Source organism: Pipra filicauda, unplaced genomic scaffold, assembly GCF_003945595.2.
Source record: "Pipra filicauda isolate LSUMZ 115617 unplaced genomic scaffold, ASM394559v2 scaffold79_size2787110_pilon, whole genome shotgun sequence".
NCBI classification, from domain to species: Eukaryota; Metazoa; Chordata; class Aves; order Passeriformes; family Pipridae; genus Pipra; species Pipra filicauda.
In genome coordinates, this window is record NW_024104975.1 from 2,623,230 (window position 1) to 2,635,918 (window position 12,689).

At 33.3% G+C, this 12,689-nt stretch overlaps 1 protein-coding gene across 1 annotated transcript in view; it reads left to right on the forward strand.

Moving 5' to 3' along the window:
- CEP128 (centrosomal protein 128) overlaps positions 1-12,689 on the forward strand; it is a 116,853-nt gene that overhangs the window by 49,173 nt on the left and 54,991 nt on the right. Inside the window, exons 17-19 of the mRNA XM_039390023.1 lie at positions 195-371; positions 1,960-2,019; positions 3,679-3,871. Coding sequence (XP_039245957.1) covers positions 195-371; positions 1,960-2,019; positions 3,679-3,871 — 430 coding nt within the window. The remainder of the gene's footprint in view (positions 1-194; positions 372-1,959; positions 2,020-3,678; positions 3,872-12,689) is intronic.

Below are 12,689 nucleotides of genomic sequence, written 5' to 3' on the forward strand. Positions count from 1 at the left end.
CAAGAGAATGGGGAGAATCAAGAGAAGAACTTATGAGTGCTACTAGAAGGTATTGTTTTCCCGTGGCAAGGAATTGAACTTTGCATGAATGAGTATATTGTGATTATAAGATTGAAAGATATATTGCTAATGATGTATGTTACATTACTAATGCAGTAATTTCTCTTTGTATTGTTTTTCCTCTTTCACTCCAGGAAAAACAGATCAGCAATGAGGAAGATCATTTGAGAAAGATGAGTGAGGCCAGACTGCAGTTTAAGGATCAGCTGCGTCACTTAGAAATGGAACAGCAATCCATTCTCTCCATGATAGGAAGTGAAATTGATTCTGCTTGTGAAATTTTTTCTCGGGACTCTGTGGAAAAACTCAAAGTAATTCTAAGTTTTAACTTAGTAATTCTAAGTTTAAGCTGCAGACTTTGTTATTTTCTTAATGAAATTTGTAGTAGAACTTGTATTCATTGTTGTCACCTATCACTTAACTGTACAGATAATTTATGGACAATAGAATTATGGATATTTAGGTGGTTTGGAGAGACATTACTAGGTATTAGAATGGGATTCTAGGAAGATCTGTTCATATATCACCAGTACTGCTTTCTTTTGCAATTTCTTTTTTAATAGTTCTGCTTTTGCTTTAGTGAGAGGACCTTACATCAGCCAGAGTTTTGAGGCAGGTTTTCCTAGGCCGTGTTCCTAGAGTTGGGAAGTCCCCAAGGAAGACCTAAAATGCGTTTAAAGTTGGGGGAAAATGAAAGAAAACTGTTGTTAAAATTCATTTAGATGCTTTGTTTTTTAAGTAGAGAAGTAAATGCTGGAAATGAAAAGAATTTATAACCTCCTCTTCTGGGGAGCAGGTCCTTGTATCCAGAAAACTCTGACTCAGATTTTCAGGAAACTGGTAGCTTGCTGTAATTTTTTCTTCACTATTTTATTACTTCTTCTGCAACCCCTGTCTCCCTCTAGCTTTTCTCCTGACCGTTCTGGTTTGCTCCCCAGGTACAGAAACCACTCTTCCTCCCTGCACATGATTCTACAAGACTAATCCTCTTAAATCAACACTGTACATTGCTGAGAATAAAGAAAAGAGAGTCTGACTCAGCTTGTCACCACACTCAGTAGCATTTTGGACATTCGCAAATGCTTGACCTGGTGGCTTTTTCCAGAGTACACTCAGATTACATCTTTTTCTATTTTGCTGTTTAAACAGAGGATACTTTGTAGTTGCTCGTCACTTGACTGGGCTGGGCTGCTTTTCAAACAGGAATTTTTCACCATTGACACCATTTCTCCACTTAGCTATGGAGCTGGGATGTTGCACCACAAAAACAGATGAAAATTCTAAGAAAAAGTATTTGATAAACAAGCTTTCTGCTCTGTATCCTTACATATAATTTTTTTTTTTATTAAATCTTTATCTGGTATAGTTGCCACATTCTTGATCATTGAACCATGCCTTCTTGGACTTGCTTCCCACCTCCTGCTGAGTCTTTGGCTTCTGGATAAAGTTTTGCAGATCTCTGATACAATTCTTCTTATTTATCCCCTCTAAGTTTTGACCAGTGACAAAGTTAAACCAGTTTTGAATCTGAATTTTTGACTAGACAGCAAATATGAAAACAAATGTTAAACAGTTTTGTGGTGCCTGGTATGATTTTTTTTTTTAAAGTAGGTAAGAAGGTTTCTTTACTGTATTTTCCTCTGCCCAATACTTAAGATATTGGCAAGGTTTCTAAAAGGTTTCATACAAGTTCTTTGCTTCAAGAAGTTGGCACTGCAACTGAGGTGAGCAATGAGGAATTTGATGGATAAATACTTGTATTAGGAGAAGTTAAATACTAGGCTTAATCTTTCCTGACAAAAAATGATTTGTTTGATTTAATTCCAGTAAGCAGAAAACACTTTCTCCTTTCTGTGTCTCATTCCCATTTTTATGTCTTTCTTTCATTCTTTTCCATAGGCAATATCACTTACACCAACAGTTCTGAATGATCCTCATCGCTGGTTAGCAGAAACAAAGGTAATAGTCAAACCTCCTGAAATTTTACTGAATAAGCTAATATCCAACAGTTGTGCACCCTGAAATAGTGGGAGGTGTCCCTGCACATGTCAGGGGGTTGGAACTAGATGATCTTTATGGTTCTTTTCAACCCTAACAATTGAGTGAGTGGATGAGTCTGTGAATGGATGGGTCTGAATCAGTTGAAAGTGTGTTTGAAAAGACACTTTTGGCAATAATTCTGATATTCCCAGACTGTTACTTCAACTGATGGAATAATTTTCCAAATTTTTCAACAAGAAATACTGTCTCTATAGCAAAATAAATAACAATGTTATTTTCACAAAAAAATGCATTGAAGTAACTGCAGTTATAGCCTTTAGATCTGTTTCAATTATTTTCAGACAATGAAAACATGAGAATGTAGTTGTCAGGTTAAGTTTCTCTTGCAGCATTATCACAAGGCAAGAAATTATTTAAAATAAGACTGTTATTAATTAAATCTAAAAGATATTAGATTAGATTCTTGGGAAATGAACTATTTTCCTTTCCTCTTTGTTTGAATCTTTTGAATCCTATAATGTATGTGCAGACATGCTTGAAAACATCTTCAAGGTGATGACTGGTAACTCATAAATCTTACCTTTCATTTTGCAGCTTTCTTCCAGCTCCCCCAACTGACACACATAAACACATTTCTTATCCAATATCTTTTAAAAGAAATAAGTTTCTCATGATCAGAGAAGATCACAAGAAACTGTGGAAGACAGCTTCAATTTTTTTTTTTTTTTTTTTGCTTCATATGAAAAGGAAAATTGACCTAAGGAAAAAAAATTGTAAATGTTTGCATGTAAGAGAATTTAAGGTTATTGTGTCAGACTTGTAGACCAAGAAAGACTACCACTAGATAGAAGAGATAAAATTAGATTTGAAGGAGAAAGGTTATGCAAGAAGTATTTTCTTCATTTGAAAAAGTGACAGACATATTATTAAAAAGAACTTTCAAAGAGCACCTAAAATCATTTGCGTTTGTTTCTCACCAAAGTTCCTTTAGCTGCTAGAGGGAAGTCTAGAATGAATGACTACTTAAAATTCCACTTTTATTTTCTTTTGGTTTTAAATAGGCAGTGTTAAAGTATTCCATTTGATCACTTCTAGATTTACTATATTGATCATGACTTTATCGATGAGCTCTTATTTTTCTCCTCTATGTGAACCTTAAATATTAACTTCTGCTGACCGGAAAGGATTGATGTCACTTTTTTAGAATGGATAAATGCTTTAAATTCTGTCAACATGAAATAGAGAGAGAAAGGTATTCTGAAAGGAAGAAGTATCTCTTGGTGTCTATGTGTGCACTAGTTCAACCGGAATTTCCATACGTACACAGGAAACTCATACTTCTGATTTAAAAAGAAATAAAATCATATAAAACAAAATCAGTGTATTGGTTTTTCACATACAATTATCAACCAAAATATGTCATTTGAGACTATTGAAGTGACGTCAACGTATGTTCTCTTAATATCTCTGAATGTCCCCTTCTATTGTTATTATTATTCAGTAATAGGTACAAATTACTAATCTTTGACTCCAAAGATAATTTGATCAGTGAACGGTTGTGTCCTCTTATTTTCATTAGAATTCTTTACTTTTTATTGTCCCATTTTTTTAATGTAGACTAAGCTTCAGTGGCTGTGTGAGGAGGTAAAGGAGAGAGAAAGTAAGGAAAAAAAGCTGCGATGCTACTTACTGCAAAGCCGAGAACAGCTCCAGCACTTTACACAGATGAAGGAGACTGAACATCAGTCTCTCTTTAAGCAGTTAAAAAAACAAGAAAAACTTTTGGAAGAAGTTCACAGAGAAAAAAGAGGTATGTTGCTAGTTCCATTTTTCATTTTTGTTAATAAAAGGGAGAAAGAATTTAAAAATTGTAATTCCTGTGGCACATTTGGATATATTTAATCAATTAGTTATTGAAAACTGTAATTTGATAATCTGCTAGTGGTAACTAAGAAAAAAGTTAGGGGTTTTTGTTTTCCCTTGCTGACAAAAAAAGGCAAATATAATCAACTATGTTTCAACCCAGTACAATGGCTGAATAACACGAGTTCTCATCATGCGCAGTGGATATAAAAATTATTTTTCAACTGTACCATCTGAGACATTCCATGACCTGGGCAAAGAGGAATATACAAGAGTCTGAGGCAGTGTGAATTAGATTGCTGTTTACATAGCTCCCTGTGTCATGGTACAATCTTTGATTGTATTCTATTACCTCAGTTTCCAAAGGAAGGTGTTACCTCTCAGGTTTTCTTGTGTTTTCTTTAAAAGGCTTTTTCTGGCCTTTATTCAGGGCTCCATACTGATATGATAGGACAGAATAAGTACTGTCTAATAATTTTGGTAGTTGTCATTTTATGTTGACTCTCAGATGAGAGTAAACTTTTAGTAAGCATACTTATAGCTTCTAGTAGCTGACTTATTATTGAAAATGTTTTATGAAATGTAATGAAAATAAAACAGCTGCCTGGTTTGGACTGGAACAGAGTTAATTCTCCTCCTAGTAACTGGAGCATGCAGTGTTTTGGATTTAGTACGAGAATAATGTTGTTAGCACACTGACGGTTTACTTGTTGCACCCTAAGTCAAGGACTTTTCAGTTTCCCATGCTCTACCAGCGAGCAGGTTCACAAGCACCTGGGAGGGAGCATGGCCAGGACAGCTGACCCAAACTGGCCAAAGGGATATTCCGTACTACAGAACATCATTCCCAGTATATAAACTCAGGAGAGTTGTCCAGGAGGAGCCAATCACTGCTGACGAATGGGCTGGGCATCACTCAGCAGTGAGCAATGGTATAGCGCATGACTTGGGGGGTTTCTGTTTTTATTTCTAGCTTTTGTTGTCTCCCTTTTCATTACAATTGTATTATTTTTGGTTTATTTTGTTTTATTATTTTATTTTTATTAGGTTTTTATTTATTATTTTATTTTGTTTCAATTCTTAAACTGTTCTTATCTCACCCTGGGGGTTTTAGCTTCTTTCTTATCCTCTTCCATATCCCACCAAGTGTATGTGTGTGTGAGCAGTTGGCTGCATGGTACTTTGTTGCCATCTGGGGTTAAACCACCACTACAACAGCAGTAACAAATAAAAACATTCTTGTAAATATTTTATAGAACAATGCAGGTTATTTGTTTTAAAAGAATAAGAAAATTCTGTCAAGATTTTCTTCCTCCGATTACAAAAAAATTAGAAAGAGAACGTTTTGATCTTTCAAGCTTGAATGTTTCTACTGTTATTGTTCATTTTTTTAAAAAGATGACACCCAAACCCTTATATGACATTAATAGTGCTTTAGTGTTCTTATATTGGAGTAATTATCTGCTAAGATGATATCCCTGAGGCCTTATTTGCCTTTTTTAATAAATAAAACAAACCTTATTTAGTTCTTAATTCTGTTGAACCGTATTTGGTTTAGGCTTTGTGGAACAATTCAAAGCCTGGATTTAAATTTCAACCTATAGGTGAAGTTATCATGGGAAATTATTAAACTGAAAAGAGTGGTAAGAAGTAATACTATTCACTGAGCACAATAAATAGTATGTAGTCTCATACCTTCTATTTATAAGGGCCATGCCTTTTTCCCCTACAAGTATGCGCAGTTCCATTTGTTACTTCACAAACTACAACTTTTGCAATTTTAAGTTCTGCTCTGTCTATTTCTAGAGGTGGATGCTGGTTAAAAGTAGATAATAAAAAGAAATAAGTTACATAGTTGTTAAAGTTTTCTATGTAACAGAAACCAGTAAACATTCTTTAAAATTCAACCCAATAGAGGATGAGAAATAGGACTTTAAAAAGGAGGACAGGTTGCCAACAATGCAGGCCAGTGTTAGGTTTAAAGCCTGGGGTCAGGGTACACACACATGCTAAGGATCCAGAGCCACATGGGTACAAAGATAGCAACAGAGGAAGATAGGTAACTTTGACTGTTGCTGGTGGATTTTCCCCAAATACCCTCCTTGCTGTCTTCACTTAAAAATATTCATAAAAGATTAATTTTTGTTTTGAATTTTATTTCTAATTTAAATAATGGTAATGCAATTTACTCTTTTATAGGAAAACAGTCTGAAAATACTCAATTAAAGTTTACATAAATCAAAACTTATGAAAATGAGACAGAGAAATTGTATTCTTAAGAAATTAATTTGTTAATTTCCTTTCAATTATAGTTCTGATTTTATAGTTTATTCATGCTTTTTAGGGAGAAAGAATAAAAATAGAGATTTTTGGTGGACATACCCAAATTAAGTAGGATGAATTATTTAAATTGCTTTGTTGATGAACACATTTAAGGAATTTTTATAAGCTCAAATAGATCTACTAAAACTTTTGACTATGTAGGTTTTTGTCTTTCCCCTTCACCAAAGCATTTGTAAACATCTAGGTTACTGTAGGCTTTTGCATCCTCCTTATGAGTTTCTGTAGAAGTGTTAACATTATCACAGTCCTACCTTTGATGGAATAAACTGGCTGTCCATGTGGTATAATCCTGACAAATACAAGTATGATAACATAAAGATTCATGAGTTAATGAATGGAGAATGAAGAAAAATGAAGTCCTGTAGCATAGACTTTCAGGATTGTTTACAGAGTAGAAGTTGTTTCGTAGTTATCTGATGATGCTACAAGGTCAGCTGCAGTTTTCTTTCCTTCTTGATAAGCGTACCATGCTGGAGAGTATAGAAATTCAGAAGTCTAGCCATGTTTGTAAATTAAGTAGAACTGAAGAGGATGTGAGTTCTGATTTCTGGTTTGCAGATTTGTACTTTGGATACAGTTCACTATTTAACAAGGTACTTGTCTAGCATGCTACACAATGGGATATTTCATTAAGTAACAACTTGGATAAAAATAAAAATTTACTGGATTTTTCCTCCTAAAGTGATTTTGTTCTTACAATCAAATTTATTTCAATAGCATTCATTACTCTAGATATTCAGTATTTTAACAAAATGAACCGAAGTCTGAAACAAAAAGTATGAATTCCAGTTTCTTAATTAAGTTTCATTTGCATTCTGGGATCATTGAGCATTCCAGTGTTCTTACAGATCTGTTTAAAAATTAATTTAGGTAAGAAGGATTTTATTTTTCTTATCTTTTTAATACCATACTCACAAATTACACCCAAGACCTGGCCCAAATTTCTTTCATTTATTGCCTTTTATATGGTCTAGGCACTCTGGGTAGTCTGAAAAGCTTATCATTCAAATCAGTGAAAGTCTGTATTTGATCCTGGGAGCACCTATTGGTCTTAGAGATTTAGATTTACTTTAGTTGCCTTTCCAAGAAAATCTTCTTGTTGTATATTGACATGTATAGAAGGTAGACAGAATGTGGTATGTAGTGGTGAGACATGGAGTCTGCACAGTTGTTTTGTTTCAGGATAATATACTGCTACTTCAGAATAGCAGTACTATCATGGATAGTCAACAAAGAAATGTTTTGCAAAATAAGATGTGATGTATTTGGCAAGCCTGTATCTGTTCTTTTTTTTATAAAGCAATGTTAGTAAGGCTGTAGTGATGTAAGAAGAGCAGGTGCATTTCTCTCATATACTGACCTTACACTGATTTAATTTAATTTGGAGATATAATATTCTGCAAATACTGTTTTACATAAAGTCCCAGGTGATGCAAGACGTATTCTGTACCAATTATCAGTGTCTACTGAGGTAATACTCTGTAATCACACTTAAATTGTTACACATTTAGAACTTCTCTGATGTAGATTATACTGCTAAGTAAGGCTTAAGAAGGTAACAATACTAGTCCTCAGATATGACAGACTAATGTTACATGTTTTTGTTACAAGCACAAATCTATACAGGGCAAGTCAGTTGTGTTTTGTTTATGCATTAAGATTATCATTCATGCATTTGTCATTGTGTATTGTCTTAGATTTGAGGATACAAAAATCAAATATTGGAAGACTTACATTTTAACTGGTTTTACTGATGGTGTCATCTCCGTGAATCATATGGGTACCTGCTAGTTTTATCACTTTTGATGAAAATAAGTACAAAGATTTTGATAAGTGATCTGTGAAGCAAGATATCAATTTATTTTAATTTTCTTTTTCTGCTAGGCTCCGTAAGGATTATTTGTTACATAACTGCTGTGGAAAATGTAGACTCTAAAGAGCCTGTTATATTAAAGTTGATTCAAAATGTAGGTAAAACATTACTTTGACAAAACCTAATGTATCAAATTATATTCCCTTTTTTTCTATTTTATAGTCAGTAAGTACAGTTTTTGTTTGAGCCAGGAATACTAAAGCAGAAAGTGTAAAAATTTAAAATACAGAAACAGTGTAGTATATTGAGTGCAAATATACTGACAATGAACAGTTTCTGTTGCTTACACTGAGGCAAAGTATGAAATTGGAAACCAGTGAAAATCAAAACATTATAAAATCTTTCTATTATGATGTATTATGTTCAATTTAGTAGTAAAGTACATGTGCTGTTCTGAAGATACCTTTAAGACTGCTTCTGCCCTTTCAACCTTGTTTGTTTCTTTCCCATTCATTTTCTTTTTCCCATATATTGCATCATTTTGCCCCTGTATGACAACACAGTCCTTTCTGTGGCAACAAGAAACATCTCAAGGTATTTTCAGGTCATCTCTTATTGAACAGTGAATGGGAACATCAAGTAGAAAAAACTCTTAAGCATGCATACATACAGGAAGGAATCTGAAGGATTTCAAAGAAACTCTCCATAATACTTGGTTTTCATGGTGAACTTCAAAATGCATAAAGTTGAAATATTATTACTATTAAAATAATTGATTTCTTCTTAATAGTGCTCTTGCCCTTTAAGTAATGTTTGGTTTTTTTAATGTGATGGGGGAAGGAGGAGGGAGGACTTCTAAGTTATTTTAAACTTTGCCAAAATGAACCTGCGTTCAGAGTCTTAGAAGAATGGAAATAAGCCCAAATAATTTGGAAATCTTACCCTGTGGGGTTTTTTTTTGTACTAGAAAACTGGAAAGATCAGTCTGGACATGGATTGCTGTAATTATCTAGTATTTTTCTGCAACTGTTTTCTTTTGCCATTATCTTTTTATGCACTCATAAAAATATGGCTGCCATTGTGAAAAAGAGAAGGTAAGAGATGGGATCAAACTGTAGCTAAGATGTTTTTAAGACTTCCTTTGATTTCTTTTTTCTTTCTGAACCACATGCTCTAGATGTTTATCTGAAACTTATGTATGATTTATAGTTTGGAAAGCGTGATGTGTCCTTTAAACATTAAGTTGCTGAGTTTGTGGTGCTCACTAACAGTAAGAGACTAAATTTATTAGTTTTACCTCTTGGTTTACCTGTGCATAGTGGAAACTAAATCAATATTAACAAAAGTAACCTGGGAGATGGGGATTTAGTGTATATTAAATAGTTAGAATTTATTATTTAATCTTTTCTTCCTTTTGTGAATTAATGACTTTCTTCTTTAAACCAAACTAAAAGAGCTGATGTTCTATGAACTACTGGGGTTTTAGGTTTTTTACAGGTGTTGAAACGATTGCATAGGACTGTTTATAATCACAGTTATAACTTAACAATGGTTTAACACTACATAATAAAGAGAATCTTGTAATCAACTGTACAACTTTATCAGGACTGCTTGTAATTAGTATGAAAAGTGTTGTCATGATTTCAGGTTATGTAGTGTTTCTATACCAAATTGATATCACTGATTTACAGGTATTAAAGAAAAAAACTCAACCAAAACAAAAACCATCCCAACACAGGCACTTTCACTTGTCTTGAATTTAATACTTTCCTGAGAAATATATAACAGAAACATACTCTTTGTCACTCAGTCTTCTTTAGGTAGAAATAACATCCCCAAGGAACTCTTTAGTATCTGATAAGATGCCTGTTTAATTAAATAAGATGCTGTTTTATATGAAATGAAACTGAACCAAGGGCTCTGTGGTCCTCTCATCTATTGCCATAGTCAAAGTCATATTACTCAAAAATACAGATGAATCAAGTTGGAAATTTGAACAGAAATAAAAAAAAATTACTGCCCAAGATTTTAATATACCAAAGCTCTTGAAATTAAAAAAGTATTTGAAATCTTGTATATTGCTATATTATAGATTCAATATCTTTCTAAATTAGAGCTTGTGTAATGGTTTTTTCAGGGTCTATTAGAATATATTTTTCGGTGTAGTTTATTGCTGTGTTAACAGCTTTTATATCCTTTATATTCAGCTGATATGCTATTTAAAACCCTTTTTTCCCTAAAGTGAATGCTAATGACATTGCCCATTTGGAGAATAGAAGTTCAAGTCCTATATCACTACTAAAAAAATTCTCATTTTAAGAAGAGCTTCGGTCATGACTAATACCAATTCTTAATGTTGGCTGTACACAAGAAAATAATTTTAATTACAGAATATACTTTATAAGTGAATCCTTGAAAAAAGAAAAACTGGCTGGTTTTGGTTTTACTATATAAAGATTAAATTAAATGTCATATTTAATCTCCTAGCATATTTTTCCTTCTACTAGTTTAAATATGACAAATTTCTAGGTTGAATGTTTACTCTGATCAGCATGTTCAAGGTAACAACTGTCTATAACTGAAATTATCTTTTGTTTCCTTCTTGGTTTTGGTTTAACAAAACGGGAACTGTGATTGATACTTTTAAATGCTTTACATATTTTGTAATTAAAAGGCAAAATTCTTAAAAATGTTTTAAAGTCACATAAGACAATCAAATTAACTGTATAGTTCATACAGTACCAGTGATTAGAACAATAAGCTACAAAGTGTTTTTATGAATTTAACAAATTCTTCTCTGTAATTTATTAAAAATGCACTTGTAATAATGGGCACATATATTTGAATCTTCTTTATTGTGGGCAGAGAGAGTCACAGTATTTTTCTTGTCTACCTCTATTATGTCTTTAGGATAAGGTCATGCAATATTTGCATTCTTCTACCTACTTTGAAGGACTCCAGTTGCAGGTTATCAGGTTATTAGGCACTGTAACTAAACATTGTTGCTGTAAAGAATTGTTTTCTTGCTGAAACAGATACAGTATCTGAGTCATAGAGACAACATGCTAGCTCCTGGTTATGTAAAAAAAATAAAAAGAACTAAGGATAAAGCGTGGTCCCCTATTCTTCATTCTAATTTCTTGATTCTACACCACCTTTCTACTCTGAAAATTATTTTTTAAAATACAGATGTTCATATTGCAGTACTTATTTTCCAGTATTTGATCAGCACCTTTGTGCAATATTATATGCTGTCAGTATGTAAATCTCTGTTTAATGGAAAATATTTAAACATAAAATTTGTCACCTTAATTCTTGTTTCAAAATTCCAACATTTTAAGCAAGATTTTGTTGTGGATTTTTTGTTTGTTTTAGTATATCTGGTAAATTGAGATACCTACCACTAGAGAAAGAAACAAATTGCAAAACCAAGAAAACATTCATTGAAATATAAATGTATTTCATGCATATGTACATACTACATCAATAAATGTTGTACGTACTTCAACTGCCAGGACAGACATTTTGTCTTCTTGATTTTAATTACGGTTGATGACTTGGCCATGAAACATTACTTTCTTGATTAGTTTGAAGCTCTAGGAGCAGGATTTTCTGCAAAGAATGTTTGAATGTTAGCTGTATGGAAAAATGCTTCCATTTGCAAGGTCAAATGACCAGACAGGATACCATTTCTTGCAAGTACAATAACAAGATTTTCCCACCAAGGAATAACTCAAAACCTAACTACAGTTGAGAAAATTAGAAATAAGCATTGCTATTATGGCTTTCTTCATAATTGACAGCTTAGTTTCTTGCATCTTCCTCTAAAGCGGGTGTGGTAGATGGGGTATTTTATAACTGCGTTATGTTTGGTTTCAATGAGCCATACTAACCTCTGTGTGTATGTGCTTTGTTGAAGTAAATGTTTTCTTAGAAGCTGTTTGGGTCTTAGTGATACATAGGGCCATGTAGTAGAATTAAGCTTTCTTAAAGCATTTATCAAGGAGAGAATCTGTGGAGCTATAACTCTTTTGTGTGCTTTACTCCTCTGATTTATTAAAATGTCCAAGCTGCTAAAAGATCCCCTTTTTTTCTGAGATTGGAAGGGAAACTTAATTTCAAGACCAGTATCTTTGAACTTCCTATGTTATCTGCTCTCCTCTTCTGCGAACGTTGAAAATGGATTGTTTAGCTCTGATCTTCAAACAACCCAATTAAGAAATGCACTTATAAGTTCCAAAGAATTACTCATCTCAAGTAAGAAGTGACCTTGGCTAGAAAAGCTTTCTGTTTTGCCTCCTTCAGTTTGCCCAGTTACTTCAATTCAAATGACTTGTACTTGCTGCAAAAACCTTGATACCCTTAGACTGTTCCTTAGCTAATAGGTCCAAGATCAGTTCTCTGTATATTTCCATTAAGATGTGCAGCTGCCTTTCAGATGTAGCCAAAAGGAAATTTGCTGCTATGCATAAATATGGTTGGGATGATAAACATCAAAAAAAGAAAAGCCTAGGATATTAAGAGAGAGAACTCGCTGCAGAAAGTGGCATTCAATTTCCTGTTTTGTCATTTATATATGCCATAACATAATTTTTATGTAGCTGCTATG